Below are 12,566 nucleotides of genomic sequence, written 5' to 3' on the forward strand. Positions count from 1 at the left end.
GATAAAGATTAGGAGCGGATTTGGTGGCGATGAGGTCTTTGTGACCTTGGCAAGAGCACGCTCAGTGAGGAAGGAGAAGAGGAAACATCCAAAGAAGGAATTCAGAAGGGAAATCGTGGAACTATCACAGGGATCAAAACAGACTTCAGAGAGCGGCTGAAATGTGCTCCCAGAGTAATTAAAAAGTCTTCACATCTCTTGAGCAAATGCGGTTTGAGATTATATTTTAAAAGACTGCACCACAGTGATAACTAGAGTAGACCGATTAAAAAGCTGAGACCAAAAAGCATACAATCCTTTTCTTACACATAAAGGAAACCAAAGTCACTGCTTTAATTAAATAGGTAAGATAGTTCCATATAAAAATGAGAATATTAGCTGGGGCTCAACCGTAACAGTGGGGTGTGAAACCGGAAGCCCTTTGTGGCCAGTCAGCCATGGCAGCCATGCTGGACCCCGGGGTGTGACTTGCCCTACCCTCACCTGGTGGGGAAAAGCAAGGGAAGCCAACTGTAGAACCCACCATGGATGCTCCCATCTTTTACAAAGACGGGGAAAAGCTGCTCCAACCCGTGAGATGGATGTGTACCTGAAGAAAGCAGGGACCTGACCTGAGACAGGGCGGGGCTGGAAGGCCAGGGCCTCAGCTGAGGGGCACTGGGAGGGACCTCAGTGAAGCCTCAAATGCTCTTGCTCCTACCGCCCTGGGGGAATGTCCCCCAACCTGCCAGGGGGCAGTTCGTAAGTTAAAAGGGCTAGACTGGCTTCTGAGGGCCTAAAACAGAGCTCTGAATGTTCAGAGTCCACATGGTGAAATGCTGGAAAACAGACCAAATTCCTTTTCAGCTTTAACAGCACTGAGAGAAGTAAAAGAGTGGTTTTCAAGTGTGTGTGTGTGTGTGTGTGTGTGTGTGTGTGTGTGTGTGTTGGTGGATCCCACAGTTTTGGTGGTGGACCTGCCTAAATTCAGAAGTAAACCCAGGTTCTTAAAAAGCATTTTCAAAACAATGAAAATACTTTCTCTTCATGAGAACAGTATATAAGGTATACAACATGATATACTTTCGACCAAATTAAAAATTTACTTTCGCTACAACGGATGGTACCCGGTCTTACTAGAAGCTGAGGGGGCTCCTGTAACAGATGCAGGGCAGGAATCGCTCTGGCACAAGTAAGATGGGAGAGGCAAAGGGCATTACCCAACAGGCACCAAGAAAGTGTGTGTGTTTGAGACACACATGGGAAATTTGCCTCCTGGGCATATGAAAAACCACAATCAAGGCAGAAAACTTGATTTCCTGTGAAGAATTTACCAAGCAAACAATCTGTTAACAATTTGCGTCTCTGGTTACATAAAAAATGAACTGTTACACACTGGTCAGAATTTGAAGTTATTTTTATAGTATACCACGGTACTATGATACCCCACTAGTTGAAGACCACTGGAGTCCGTGAACAAAGACCCCGGGACACCAGTAGAGGGTGTAGGAGCCAGAGATGGGGAGCTGAGCTGGGGTCACTGCAGCAGCAGGGAGATCATCCCACAGGGAAGGACATGGCAGCACAGGGATGGGAGGCACCAGGAAGAGCACGAGCAACCCCAGGCCCACAGAAGGCTGGGAGTGGAGTATCTCCAATTCTAATTGTTGTTGTTGTCGTCGTCTTTTAAAGTAAACTCCCTACCCAATGTGGGGCTCGAACTCATGACTCTGACATCAAGAGTTCCATGCTCTACTGACTGAGCCAGCTGGGTGCCCCTCTCCAGTTCTAGTTTTGAAACTAGAGAGCGTGCTGGTGCTGAGTATCATGGAAGTGGCTGTTCCCAAGACTTTTATGCGGGAAAATTTAGCGGACTTACTTGGCATTCTTATTACAGTGTGTGTTTAGCTAGTGGATTTGGCATCATTTTGGGTCTCAACTATCCAAGATGGTCACCGAATGGCTGGTCAGGTGGCGCTAATTCTCCTCAAGTGTTGTTGAGCTTATGAAAGTAGGTCGTAAGTCACATTATCTCAAAAAGTAGGGTGGGGAGGAGACAAGGATCAAAGTCATTCTATAAACTTGACTACCATCAACAGCGACAGAAGATACGCTGCTAAGGGCTGGATATGGAAATGCCTTGTTTGCTTACGATCTACCTTATTTTTATTTTATTTTAAAGATTTATTTATTTATTTTAGAGAGAGAGTGATCATGGGGGTGGGGTAGGGGAGAGGGAGAGAGAGTCTTAAGCTGACTCTGTACTGAGCTCCGAGCCTGATGCCGGGCTCAATCTCACGACACTGAGATCACGACCTGAGCCCAAACCAAGAGTTGGAGGCTTAACCAATTGTGCTACTCAGGCGCTCCCTACCTTATTTTTAAAAAATGTTTAAAGCAGCTTACCAAAATATCTTTTCTTTTTTTAGAAAGAGAGAGTGCACGCACGCGCACACTCACATGAGTGGGAGAGGAGGGGCAGAGGGAGAGAATACCGAGCAGGCTCCACGGCCCAGTGTGGAGCCCGACGTGGGGCTTGGTCCCACGATCCTGAGATCATGACCTGAGTGGAAATCAAGAGTCAGACACTTAATTGACTGAGTCACGCAGGTGCCCCTTTCTGAAATATATTTATTCAAAGGATTAAATTAGATACAGAACAAGTTCAGAAAAAGGGCAAATTAGGTGTGGGTAAATAAAGTAAAAATAAGAGAACCAGATTCGGATGTATGCTGTAAAGTCCTTTAAGGTAGTTAGAGGCAAGCCATAAATAGGGCTCTGAGCTTCCTGGAGGCCAGTGCAAAGAGGAAAAGACCCAACTCATCCACAGGATTCCTAATGCCTATAAGATTAACAACAAAGCAGCTTCACGGGAGAAGCATCGTACTTTTTGGTCCTGAGCAAAACTTTTCTCATAGGTCCTCTTAAAAGTGACACTTTGTGGCACACTGAGAAAAATCCTCAAGAGCATCTTACAAGAGACATACCATCTAGATCCATATGGCTCTTTTCCATTCTGTCCATCAGGGCAGGGTAAAGCATAACGCCAAGGCACAGATCAAGAGAAGCAAGTCTAGGAGAGGCCACAGACAGCAGGCCAAGTGTTGGTAGCTATCTTATGGTTAAGATTAATCCAGGAATTAAATTTATACCATTTATGGCACGGATGTCTCTTTGGATAATTCTTTATCCACATTCTTCTTAAAACCAAGCTTGTTAATATTTGGCCAGAAGAGAGTTTAAAATTATACATTTGGGCTAAACCCTCAAGCAGGGCTTCTCTTGGTGTTGATTAAGGGCAGAGGAGTGGTTCCAACAATCAACCTCGTTTCTTTAGAAAACAGCCTATAAGCAGCAGGGTCTGTAAGAGCATGGGCTTAGAGACTGAGAGATTAGGCCCGGGGGCTCTTGGAGCCACACAGATCTGGGCTGAAATGTTACTTTTACCATTCACTGGCTGTGGGACCTCTCTGAGATCATCAGCTAAATGCGGAGCCATTCACCTTCCACAAACGTCTCCTGAACCCCCACGAGGTGCAGCATAATCAAGTAACACGTACCGCCCACAGCTGTTCGTGAGGGTCAAACAGGTAAACGCACCTAAGGCATTTAGCTCAGTGCCTGGCACACAGCAAACATTCAACAGACGCTAAAACTAATAATAGTAATAACAAAGTAATAATCACAATAAAAGACTTCTGGCTCCACTACGCTACAGAAATCATTAGAGGATGAAGGTGTCAGGTACTACTTCACAGAAGATGGTTCCAAGAATTGTAAATGTTAGCTGGGAAAGGTTCTAAGTCACCACAAAGACACCAAAAATATCCGCGAAAGCACCCACATTTTTAAACCACGTTAACTTACTGGTAAATGCTCCAAGCTAAACGTGCCTGGAGGCACCTCACTGAGTCAACCTGCTATTTAAGACTTAGATACGAGCCAGTTCCATTTTGGAGAACATCTGCCGAAATGATGATTTTAGCTGTAGAACGTCGACGTCTTGATGTTTTGATGTTCCTGAGGGAAACGTGCTGGTACCTTCAATAATCTCTCAATTTGGTAATACTACATAGAATATAATTTCTCCCATAAAACGCCTATGAAAACAAAAAGCCTCCTTGACCCTGAATAGAGAACAAACCAGCACTGCGTCAGGGATGCTGGACGGGTCGCTAAATCACTCATTAGCCAAGAATCATCTTTCTGTACGACAGTCCCACAGGCATAATTCAAATTCGTGCCTGAGTGAAAATACCAATCACTACATATCAGCCTGCAGGAGTCCTCAACACTCACGACCTCAAATGTGGAAATCTGCAGATGCTAAGCAAGTCCAGTGTAAACCGTTCTTTTGATAGTAATTAGGTAGTACAGATAGCCTTTGAGGCCACTGCGAGTTCATCACAACAAAACCATGCCGTCCGCACAGAGAAGCATTTATATGTTTCTTTCCTGTACAGCAGGGGAGCATGCGACTCATCCAACTGCGGGCTTCAGTCAGGAAGGAACACGTTTAAAAACGATTGCGCGGTATTTAGCTGGACTTGAAATTACCTTACAGACCGTGGCACCCCCAGAAGTATCAAGACGTAGGGTTATATGAGAATCAGCAGCGGGGCTGGGCAGGACAGAGATCTATATTGTGCCCATACCATTCGTCATTCGTAACACATCCGTTTCGTATCCATTGAGTCAGAGGCCAAGAAAAGATCAATAAAAGCTACAAACAATCTTTGCTTTTCCTGACAGATTTCCATAAGAAGTGATGAAGAATGGTCGATGGTGTAATAGCTATGCCTTGCCGAGAATGCTGCCATGAGAGACCGGACTTCCAATTCCTCAGGAAGAAAAATGGCATCTGTTTTAGATGGAATGTACCGCAAGCTAATGAGTCCAATTATATTGGGGGAGGGGGGCCAAAGAGGCTTGTTATTCCTTTCTTTTACTTCTATCTGGTGGGTTAGGCTACTTTCTAATTTTAACCAAATTGAACCATTCATTCATTCAATCAATATCTACTAAGTAACGAATGCTAAGCATTGTGCTTAGTGCGAGGGACACAGTGGTAACTGAACAGCCATGACTCCTATTTTTAGGGAGTTTATAATCTGCACCCTTGTTTATGGTAGTGAAAAAAGTGTCAAAGATAACGGTCTACTGGCAGAAGAAGGAATTTTCACCAGGTGCTCTTAGTTTGAGCTCTTACATCATCTACTGTTAGAGGCAATGTCAGAGATGCATTCGGGGTGTCATGCTGTTTGAAAGTGAACTGCATCTACAACCTTTCCGGAGGAAACCCCCCCATCCACTAACTCTGCTGAGGTGCTGGGTCTTGGAGGCCATATTTATACCACATGACCCCACTTCCCTGAGCACTACAGTGTGAATCAGGGATAGACACCTGAACCAGAGGAACCAATCCATGACATTCTACTAGGCATTTGAAATTAGGGCCCAAGAATGAACAGACTGTGGTGGGTGCTGGGGCTGTAAGACTAGGGGAAATGGGGGATTGGAAGTCAATTTAGCAATAAACAACATTTAATGAGAACTTAATAAGTGCCAGACCCTGTGCCAGGTCCTAGAGATATAAATATGAACAAGACAGACATGGTTCCCACCCTCATCTCTAATGGATGAGAGAGCAGTAAGTAAATAAATACATGAAATAAACAGTGTGCTAAATACTATTAAGAAAAGAAACAGGATGCTGAGTTACAGAACAGCACAGAGAGAAGGACTACTTGAGGTAGGGTGGTTGGGGAGGCCTCTCTGAGAAGGTGACATTTAAGCTGAACCCAGCCATGAGAAGTGATAGGGAAGCCCATTCCAGGCAGAAAGAAGATTAAGTGCAAAGGCCCCGGGACAGGGAAGAACTCATGTATTCTCAAGACCAAAACAAGGCCAAATGAGTGAAGCACAGTGAGAGAGCAGCATGAGGGAGGATGGAAGAGGCAGGCAGAACCGGGATCACACAGGTTCTTGTAGGGCTTTGTAAAGGCTCTGGACTTGAATGCGCAGCCAATGGAGGGTTTTCAGAAAGAAAAGACATTGTACTGCCAACATTTTAAAACACCACTCTGGTTTGAGGACAGACATATAGACTAATGGGATAGAAGAGAAAGCCCAGAAATCAACGCTTGCATGTATGGTCAATTGATTTTAGACAAGGGTGCCAAGACCATTCAATGAGGAAAGAGCAGTCTTTTCAACAAATGGTTCTGGGAAAACTGGATATCGACATGCAAAATAATGAAGCTGGACCCCTATGTCATTCCATACACAGAGTAACTCCCATTAGATCATAAACCTACTGAATGAAGTTGGACCCCTACCTTACACCATATACCACATACAACAATTCAAAATGGATCAAGGAAAAAAAAATAAAAGCTAAAATTACTGAATTTCTAGGAGAAAACCCAGGGGCAAATCTTCCTGACACTGGATTTGGTAATGACTCCCTGAATATAACACCAGAAGCACAGATGACAAAAGAAAAAAAATGGATGAACTGGACTTCATGGAAATTACAAACTTCTATGCATCAAAGGATATTGTCAACAGAGTAAAAAGGCAACCCACATAACAGGAAAAAAGATTTGCAGATCACATATCTGATAAGGGAATTAATATCCAGAATATATTAGGAACTCCTGTAACTCAGTAACAACAAAGAAGAAAAATGGATGAACTGGACTTCATGGAAATTAGAAACTTCTATGCATCAAAGAATATTGTCAACAGAGTAAAAAGACAACCCACATAACAGGAAAAAAGATTTGCAGATCACATATCTGATAAGGGAATTAATATCCAGAATATATTAGGAACTCCTGTAACCCAGTACCAACAAAACAAACAACGTGATTAAAAAATGGGCAAAGGAGGCAAAGAACTTGAATACCGTTTCTCCAAAGGAGAAATACAAATGACCAATAAACACACGGAAGGATGCCCAACATCATCGGTCATGGGTAAAAGGTAAATCACAATGAAGCACCCCTTTACAACGCATCAGAATGGTTATTAAACAAAATGGAGAAAGTATTGGTGAGATTATGGAGAAACTGGAACCCTTGTGCATCGCCGGTAGAGACATAAAATGCTGTAGCCACTATGGAAACACGCTTGGGAGTTCTTCAAAAGTTAAAAATAGAATTATCACATGATCCAGTAATTCTGCTCCCAGTTAACAGACCCAACAGAATTGAAGAAAGCAGAGACTCGGACACAGACTGGCACGCCAATGTTCACAGCAATATTACTCACAATGGTGAAAAAGTACAAGCAACCCAAGTGTGCACTGAGAGAGAGAAATGGATAAGCCAAATGTGGTGTATACAAAGGACAGAATTCATCCACGAAAGGGAATGAAATGCTGATACATGCTATAACATGGATGAACCTTGAAAATACCACGCTAAGTAAAACAGACCAGACACAAAGGACAAACGTGGCAGAGCTGCACTTACATGAGGCCCCTACAAGAGGTAAATTTATAGAGAAAGAGGCAGAATGTAAGTTACCAGGGGCTGGGGAAGAAGGGCTAATGTGGACTTACTCTCTAATGGGTACAGTTACTGTTTGGGCTGATGGAAAAACGCTCTGATAGTGGATGAGGACGATGGTCACATAACGCTGTGAATATACTTCCCGCCCCTGATTTATACGCTTAAAAATGGTAAATTTTCTGTTGTGTATATTTGACCATGATGAAAAGAAGTGTTAAAAAATCCCGCCCCCGCTGGGAAAGCGGATGGGAGAGAGGGGACTGCGCCCTCAGGGGAGCTGGTCCACCGAGAGGACGGCATCGGCTTCCTGAGAGTGAATGGAAGAAATCACAGGGACCGGAGAGAACCCGAGAAATCAGCTGCAGTCTGATGGCTTTCTGGTCACAGGAGGCCCAGCTGGGCTTCCTGCACGTCATTCTGGTGAGCCTCACCCACACACTTTCAGTGAACTGCCTTAGACTTGAGCTGGACCGAGTGGGGCCTTGTTCCTTGCAAGGAAACAATTCCTGATGAAGGCAGGGAACAGCTGGGATCCGGCAATGCTGGAGGCTGCTGGTTCCTAAAGCCAGACCACAGCTCCAGGAGGGCAGAGAAACTGCTTTTTCCCTCCGCTCAGTGCCTAGCACCGTGCCTGGCATGAGGTGGGGGGGCAGGCCTTCAATATGTGGGTATTAGATGAACGCTGAGAACCTCCCCTCCCCGAGTCTATAAAGGTCTGAGCTTCCATGTTCTCGCTCACCAGATTCATACCCATTTTAAACCAAGGCAACTGAGCCCTCAAATCTGTCCTCATTATTGATGTCAATAGCCAAGCTTGGTTCTTCACAAGGACTTCTACCTCATTTGTTCAAGGTCAAAAGAAGTCTATGCCAAAATTTCAATTCTGCACCCTTCTACAAACTTTGAGTTTCAGGATGCCCAAGATTTATTGGGTTTCCAACAATATTCATCAAACCCGGTGTGAAAAACAAGTTAAACTTACTTTCTCGTGCACATAGAAAACACAAAAATGGTTTTTAATTTAATAATTCAGTGTTGGTCATAGATGAGAGAAAAGGTCTCCTTCCTTAAAACACTGGAGTCAGAATTTCAAGAGATCTTTAGATGGCAAAAATGGAACTTGGCTCATTTGATTTTTCTCAACCATTCCAACAACCAGGGCATGCCATTACTGACAAGGGAGAAGCTGACACAACCTAATTTTACAAAAGGAGGGGAACTGTTACCCAAAGAATTGTTTATAACGATGTTGGGCTATTACACGATTAAAATGGTACTCAATAACAAGAAGACGTTTGTGAAACACGGCTGAATGAAGAAAAGAGGAAGACAAAATTATATGTGTAATTTGATTACAGCTAGGTGAAAATAGGTTAGCCACTATAAAGACTGGAAGGTATCAAAATGAGATGAAAAAAGTGGCAATGGGGCAGAGGAATTATATGTGGAATTTTTAAATGTATTTAAAATGAACTTTATACTATTTTAAAAGTCAGCTAGCAACACACACACACACACACACACACACAGAGACACACCCATGGCTCTAGAACAAAAACGTGAACAAATGGAAGGAAGATTTTTGGTCAGTGAGCTGCCCCATCAGGTTGGGGATAACCAAAGACGAGTCTGGGGTTCTCTAAGGCGGGGTTTCTTCAAGTGTTGATCCTAGGACCAGCGACATCACCATCCCCTGGGAACTTGCTAGAAACACAAACTCTGGGTCAACCCCAGACCTACTGGATTGGAAACTCTGGGGATGGGGGCCCAGCAGTCTGTTCTGATAAACTCTCCACGCAGTGCAGATGCCTGCTCAGGTTTGAGAACCACGGCTCTAAGGACCTTCCCAGCCTGCCAGCCTGTGCTTTCCACAAGTCTATAAAGGGTCCAGCTTTCACACCTTTGTTGTCTCCCCAGACACCACTCTCACTGTTTACAAGAGCTTCATATGACTTACTGGAACAGGTCCAAAGTCTACTTGTGAGTCAAGGTCCTCCTTTTGCTACCAAATTTCATCTTTGCCACCATGGCTCACTAACATGGACTGTGCTTATATGCATCATCTCATTTAATCTCTTGACACCCCTATAAACTAAATAATATTAATATCCCCATTTATATAATATATAATATATAATATCCCCACAGATGAGAAAACCGAGGCCAAAAGAAGTCCAAGATCGGACAACTAGGAAATGATGAAACAATATGACTTCAGGGCACAAGTTCGTAAGCACCACTGAGGTTCAGAGAAGTCCACAGACGGTGGGTGCTGGAGCTGGTGTGTGAAGCCAGGCCTGATTTCAAAGCCTGCCTGCTGTGTGGCCACTCAGCTCTGCTGCCTCACTCACTCTGCGAGACAGGGCCATTTGCTCACTGCCCCTGGAATACATCACTGCCAAGAATCACATTGTTTGCAAATATCCACTGTCTGTCTTCTCTACCATCAACCCACGTCCGTCCTACAGCCTCCGCGAGGCCTTCCCGGCTGCTTCCCTAAGATCCCTGGCTAGGATGGGTCACTTCCTCCCCTCTCTTCACCCCCACCAGGCCCTATCTGTATCCCTCTCAGGATCTTTACCAGTTCCTGCCCTGAATTATAGTTCTACACATGCTCCTTTGGGGGAGGTGGTGGTCTGAGTTGGCCCGGTGCCACCAGTGACGGGCACAGAACACGCATTGATGGAGTCAATCAATGTGTCTTTTATGTGACTAAATTCATTTTCTAGATATTTTATGTATCTTATCTGCCCAGCTCAAGACAGTAAGCTCCTTAACAACAAGGACCAAATCTTTTACTTATTTTATATTTTCAAGAATACTCAGCCCTGGGCCAGATACACAGTCAAGTCTATAATATACAAGTGAATTCAAATAGAATGCTACTGGTACACAACTCTGTTATAATCTGTCCTACTACTTAAACCCTGCAAAAATGCAGCATATATTAATGGAGGAAAATTAGGTACTACACAAAAACGGATCCAAGCAACTCTTTTTTTGTAAATAGATAGAAATAATAAATTCAATGTTTTTAATAGTGTTAAATAATAATCAAGAGGATTCTATGAGCACATTTTCCTGAAAATTTGTTCAAATTTCCATGCAACTGGGGGGAAAAAAATCACAGTTCTTTTAAAAAATAGAGGCTAAAATATGCCTTCATTATTCCTCTTTTAAAATGAAAGCATTCTATTTTAAAAGATGATAACATAAACCCTAATGTCTCTTGTAAGGAAAATGTGGATATTTTCATTCTAGGTATCTATCATCTATTACAGTATGTTCTAGCCCAACAAATAGACTTTTAACAGGAAGAAAAAAATCTCATAAATATTCTAACTCCTACCACATACCCAGAAAGCAAAGGTACAGAAAATCAGAACATGTATTTCAATAATGTTTAAACCTCAAAAACTAGATTTATCAACTTTTAGGAATAAGATAAGAACCAAATGCTGCCTCTCTTAATTCATAAATCATTTAATTTAATTCTATACCCCAATTACGTGCACCAGAGAAAAAAATACCAAGCCACAACATATTTTTAACAAACTGGAAGGCACAGATTAAGAGTACGTAACAATAAAAACAAACAGATAAAGATGATCAAATTATTATGGCCTTTCAATAGTCATTTATTCCCATCCCAGCCTTACACGGTACCCACATGGTCTGACAGTAAATATACAACAAAAGATCTGATGAGCTTGGCGATGCTCTAAATCTAAATCAATGTTCCACCACTGAACAGACAGTGTAAACTTACCAGCTCCACAGATCCATAATGTTTCCTACTGAAATCCCCACGTCTACAGCCTAGGTCTTCCGAGACAGAGCTGGAACAAAAATGCTTCATCAGTATTATACATAGCGATCTGGCCACAAACCTTCTGCAAAAATCGACTACCATTTGCAAAAAGGGCTGCTGTGGTACAGGCTTTGCCCCAGCTCCTCACTGCAGGGGAGCCTCCTTGCAACAGACACAGTCCTCAGCAGCCATGGCAGAGCCCGGCGCTCACGGAGCCCTCGGTAAAAAGAAAAACACCCGAGTCATCCCTGGAAGTATAGGCAATGATTGAATTAAATATTTAGTCATTTGGAATCGATTGAGATTTCCAAGGCTACTGGTGGTTTATAATTTCATTTCTGTATAACCAAAGGGGATGAGAAGCCCTGCAGTAAACTTGAGGCCAGGGACAAAGCTTGCAATTATCTTTCCTTTAAGAGAGCCTCTTTGTCCCAAATATTCAACATAAAAATAACCAGCATTATTTGATGCTATAAAGCAGAAATGAAACTTTAAATAGGAGGAGGAAACTTCAAAATCCCGGTAGGCCCCACCCCACCCCCTTTCATTTATGACAATATGACAATATGAAAAAAAAAAAAAAAAGAGCAGCACTGACAGAAAATCCAGAAATCTAACTTCAAGGATCTTTCATTTTTATGTAACAAGCGCTAATACTTCCCCTGCACCACCACCCCCCAGGCTTAAATCAGATAAGAAAAATCACACGCATTGTGAAGAGCAATTAAAACAAGGGCAAAACTCTTACTGCATTTACATCTTGAATGCAGAGTTCCACACTCAAAAGACACAGATCTTATCGAGGAGTCGGTCTATTTAGGACCCCAAGCGGTGCTCCTGAAACCACCGGAGCTCCACAAATGCGAGCAGCTTTAACAAGTTTTCTCGTAGATGTCATGCAAATAACTCTACGGAGCCGGAGAAAACGAGACTGCACGGGAGCGACATGTCTAATCGCTCCAAAATATTTGGTATCTAACATGCAAAGAAAGGTGCATTTTGTACCTTTTCATCCTTCCTTAAAAGGTAGCTACATTTTCTAAATCACAGCCTTCTTGGCACGCTCAGAGAGAGACTGACTCCACTGTTCCGCATCCACAGACCTGACTCTTTGCCAGGACACTCTTTGATAGGCTCCAAGCAAGACAGCATGAGAGAAATGAGGGTCTATTGGTATTCTGCGTCCACCATTTCACAGAGATGGCTGAATTAATCTTATATGAGAAATTTAACCTTTTGTAGTCCTCATTTCCTTAGCA

At 43.2% G+C, this 12,566-nt stretch overlaps 1 protein-coding gene across 1 annotated transcript in view; it reads right to left on the bottom strand.

Annotated features, from left to right (window-relative positions):
• Positions 1–12,566, bottom strand: part of GARNL3 (GTPase activating Rap/RanGAP domain like 3) — a 141,901-nt gene that overhangs the window by 93,704 nt on the left and 35,631 nt on the right. Inside the window, exon 3 of the mRNA XM_045790907.2 lies at positions 11,266–11,335. Within this exon, the coding sequence (XP_045646863.1) occupies positions 11,266–11,335 (70 nt within the window). The remainder of the gene's footprint in view (positions 1–11,265; positions 11,336–12,566) is intronic.

The sequence above is a fragment of the Ursus americanus genome, chromosome 18 (genome assembly GCF_024610735.1).
Source record: "Ursus americanus isolate L20-20 chromosome 18, mUrsAme1.1.p, whole genome shotgun sequence".
Lineage (NCBI taxonomy): Eukaryota > Metazoa > Chordata > Mammalia > Carnivora > Ursidae > Ursus > Ursus americanus.